The following is a 3,608-nucleotide window of genomic DNA, read 5'->3' on the forward strand; positions in this document are numbered from 1 at the left end:
GAAGCGCTTGGGGCAGTCCGGGCAGGGGAAGGGGCGGTCGTCAGAGTGGACCCGCTGGTGAGCCAGCAGGCTGGAGGAGCGGGCAAAGCGTTTGGTGCACAGGGAGCAGGCAAAGGGGCGCTCGCCGGTGTGGGTACGGCGGTGAGCCTGGAGGTTACGAGCCTGGCGGAAACGCTCACCACAGACGCCACATGGGTAGGGCCGCTCCTCGGAGTGAACCTGACGGTGCACCTTAAGCTCCTTGGCGCTCTTGAAGCGCTTGTGGCAGCTTTCGCAGGGGAAGGGCCGCACGTCGGAGTGGACACCAGCATGGGCCGTCAGGCTGGAGGAGCGAGCAAACGCCTTGCCGCACAGCGAGCAGGCAAAGGGGCGCTCGCCCGTGTGGCCCCTTTGGTGTGCCAGCAACACTGCCAGCTGGGTGAAGCCCTTGCCGCAGACACCGCAGGGGAACGGCCGCTCGCCCTGATGCAGTCGCCGGTGAATCTTCAGCTCCTTCTCACTCTTGAAGCGACGCTCGCAGCCGTCGCATGGGTAAGGGCGCTCGTCTGAATGGACCCGCTGGTGGGCCGCCAGGCTGGAGGAACGGGTGAAGCCCTTGCCGCACAGCGGGCAGGCGAATGGGCGCTCACCCGTGTGGACCCGCTGGTGGGTCAGCAGGTTGGATGAGTACAGGAAGCCCTTCCCGCAGGCCGAGCAGATGAAGGGCCTCTCTCGGGTGTGGCTGCGCCGGTGGATGGCCAGCTCTGATGGGTAGTTGAAGGCCCTGGTGCAGTCCCCGCACGGATACGGACGCTCCCCGTCCCGCCGGCACCGGTGCCGCGCCATGTTGGATGCCCGACGGAAACCCAGGCCACAGCCCGGGCACGAGAAGGGCTTCTCGGCCCCGCCCTTGGCCTCTGGGGTGGGAGCCGGGGCATCCGGATTGGTTATCGCCGCCGGCCCCGGGCCTGATGCTTCCTCCGGGGTTGGCATCTGTGGATTCTCCATCGCTGATCGTCCTGCAGAATTGGGAGCAGAGCCTGGGTCCTGAGAGACATAGAGAGAGAGAAAGAGAGAGAGAAGGTGTGAGCATTGGACAAACCTGAGCAGGAACTGTGCCCCTTATCTAAGGAATGATAGACTGGGCATCGGAGGCAGCACAGAGAAGGTTCGCTCGGCTGATCCCATGGACGGAGGGACTATCTTATGGAGGGAGATGTTGAGTCAGTTGGACCTGTATTCATTAGAGTTTAGATTGACCACCCGATTGAAACGTACAAGATCCTTAGATTGGACTTGACAAGGGAGATGAGGAAAGGTTGTTCCCCCTCGTGTGGGAGAGTCTAGGACCAGACAGGCATCTAGGGGGTCATCCATTGAAGACAGAGATGGGGAGGTATTTCTTCGTTCCGAAGGGAGTAAATGTGCGATCCTTTACTGCAGAGGGCTGTCAAGGCTGGGTCATGACATATATTCAAGGCTGAGATAGGTTTTTAATCAGATTAAAAGGTTATGCGGAAAAGGCAGGGAAGTGGGTTTCAGGACAATCAGATCAGTCAAGATCAGTGGAGCAGACTTCTACTCCTACGTCTTATTGCAAAGTCTTCACTAAACAGGGAACTATGCCCTTAGGCTGTCCAGGCTGGGTCATTAAGTGTAGTCAAGGCTGAGAGGGTCAGATTTTTAATCTGAGGGGTAAAAGGCAGAAGAAATGGAGCCAAAGGAGATCGGATTAGCTGTGATCTCACTGAATCAAAAGGTGGAGCAGATGAGACGGGCTGAATGACCTACACCTCATTCTTACGAACGGCAGAGCAGACTTGATGGGCTGAATGGACTCCTGTTCCTTCAACGTCTTACTTCCCCACCACTTCTCCAAAGTTCTGGACTGACTCACCACAGGAAACACCATTTGCCAGGTTCAAACTCCCCCATACCACTACTTCCCGACCCCCTCCCCCCTCCCCGGTCGAGATAGGACCCCAGCCACAATGGCGGCCGCTTCTACCCAGACCGCCCCGCGCGGGTGGAACCGCTCCATTGTCCCCAACGGCCATTTAGGGTTCAATCGCGCAGACGCGGTGTCAACACCTCCAAACGGGTAGCGGGGGAGGGACGGGTGCTTGACGGGAGGCCAGGCGCGCAGGCGCGTTGCCAGCACCATCGGGCTCGATAGGGTCAAAGTCGCATGCGCAATCCCGGCACAGACGGTGTAAGATAGCAGGTGCACAGGTGCGGCACCGGCGAGGCGATGACGACAAAGCACGCACGCGTTGGGCCGGGACGGCCGTGGGAATGTCCACGCACGCAGGCGCTATGCCGGCACTGCCGGCAGCCGCGCATGCTCAGTTGACATCATCATCCCCCATGGCTGGCCTCAGATCTGCGCGGGCGCAGAGCGGACCCTCACCAAGCGACGGTTATCTCCCCCTCCCCCTCCCTCCTTCGATCGGTAACGGATCCCGTCTGCAAACGCCCCCAGCCAGTTCCCCCAGGCCCCGAAACCGCTCATCGGGCAGCCGCCAGTGAAGGCTGAATACTGTGAGTGGACGTCCGCAGGTTGAGGGAGGTCCGATCGCGGTGAAATACAAACCGGCGAATGTCCGATCGCTTTCGCTGGGGCGGGCGGCGCCTTGTGTCTCCTCTACCCCTCCTCTCCGCCCCCCCGCCCCTCCATACCACCAACAGCCCCTAGGAGCCCACGTGACCCGGCTCTGATTGACAGCGGCCACCGACCAACTAGGAGGCGGATCCGCCTCGGAGGTCCGCCGATCTTCCAGCCAATGGGATTGCCTTGAGTAAGGGGGCGGTGCCTGGAGGTCCACAGGAGTCCTCCAACCAATTGGAGCGCTTTGGAGGGCAATCCTCGGAGGACCAGGGAGTCCTCCAGGCAATGGAAGAGCGTGGGGTTGCGGCCTCCAGCGGTTGGGAGAGCATGGAATGCGCGCGCGCTTCAAGCAATGGGTGGGCGTGAAGGGGCGGTGCCTGGAGGACCAGGGAGTCCTCCAACCAATGGGATGGGCAGGGATGCGGTATATTCTGCCCGCGGCCAGAGGGGGAGCTTTTGTTATCATCAGGTAGATAGTAGGGACAATATAGTGAGGACCATATATATGAATGTTTATATGCAGAGGGAGGTTCATTTAGCACTTAGCTATGTATGTTCTATTATTTATATATGCACACACACAAACACACACATGCTAATTCCTTCCTGGACAATCTAGTCTATTCATCCACCACCCCCCTTCCCACAGCACCTTCCTATGTAACCGCAGAAGGTGCAACACCTGCCCCTTTACCTCCTTTCTGCTCACCATCCAAGGGCCTAAATAGTCTTTTCTGGTGAAGCAGCATTTCACCTGTACCTCCTCCAATCTTGTGTATTGTATTCGCTGCACCCAATGTGGCCTTCGCTACATTGGAGAAACCATTGGAGTGACTGCTTGCGGAACACCTCCAATCTGTGTGCAAACATGACCCCCACCTTCCCATAACTGATCATTTTAATACAGCAGAGATAGTAGGAACTGCAGATGCTGGAGAATCCGAGACAACAAGGTGCAGGGCTGGATGAACACAGCAGGCCAAGCAGCATCATAGGAGCAGAGAGCCTCTCTGCTCCTATG

General features: G+C 58.6%; 1 protein-coding gene across 1 annotated transcript; it reads right to left on the reverse strand.

The window, feature by feature from the left end:
• Positions 1 to 3: 3 nt before the first annotated feature.
• LOC109926235 (zinc finger protein 239-like) lies at positions 4 to 2,701 on the reverse strand (the record flags this gene model as incomplete). Its single annotated transcript, XM_048593522.1, has 2 exons — positions 2,573 to 2,701; positions 4 to 1,026 (listed from the first exon to the last, which is right to left on the reverse strand). A coding segment is annotated over exon 2 (984 nt), but the record flags the coding sequence as incomplete, so codon positions are not given.
• Between the last annotated feature and the right edge of the window lie 907 nt (positions 2,702 to 3,608).

The sequence above is a fragment of the Rhincodon typus genome, unplaced genomic scaffold (genome assembly GCF_021869965.1).
Source record: "Rhincodon typus isolate 14 unplaced genomic scaffold, sRhiTyp1.1 hic_rhity00003010, whole genome shotgun sequence".
NCBI lineage: Eukaryota > Metazoa > Chordata > Chondrichthyes > Orectolobiformes > Rhincodontidae > Rhincodon > Rhincodon typus.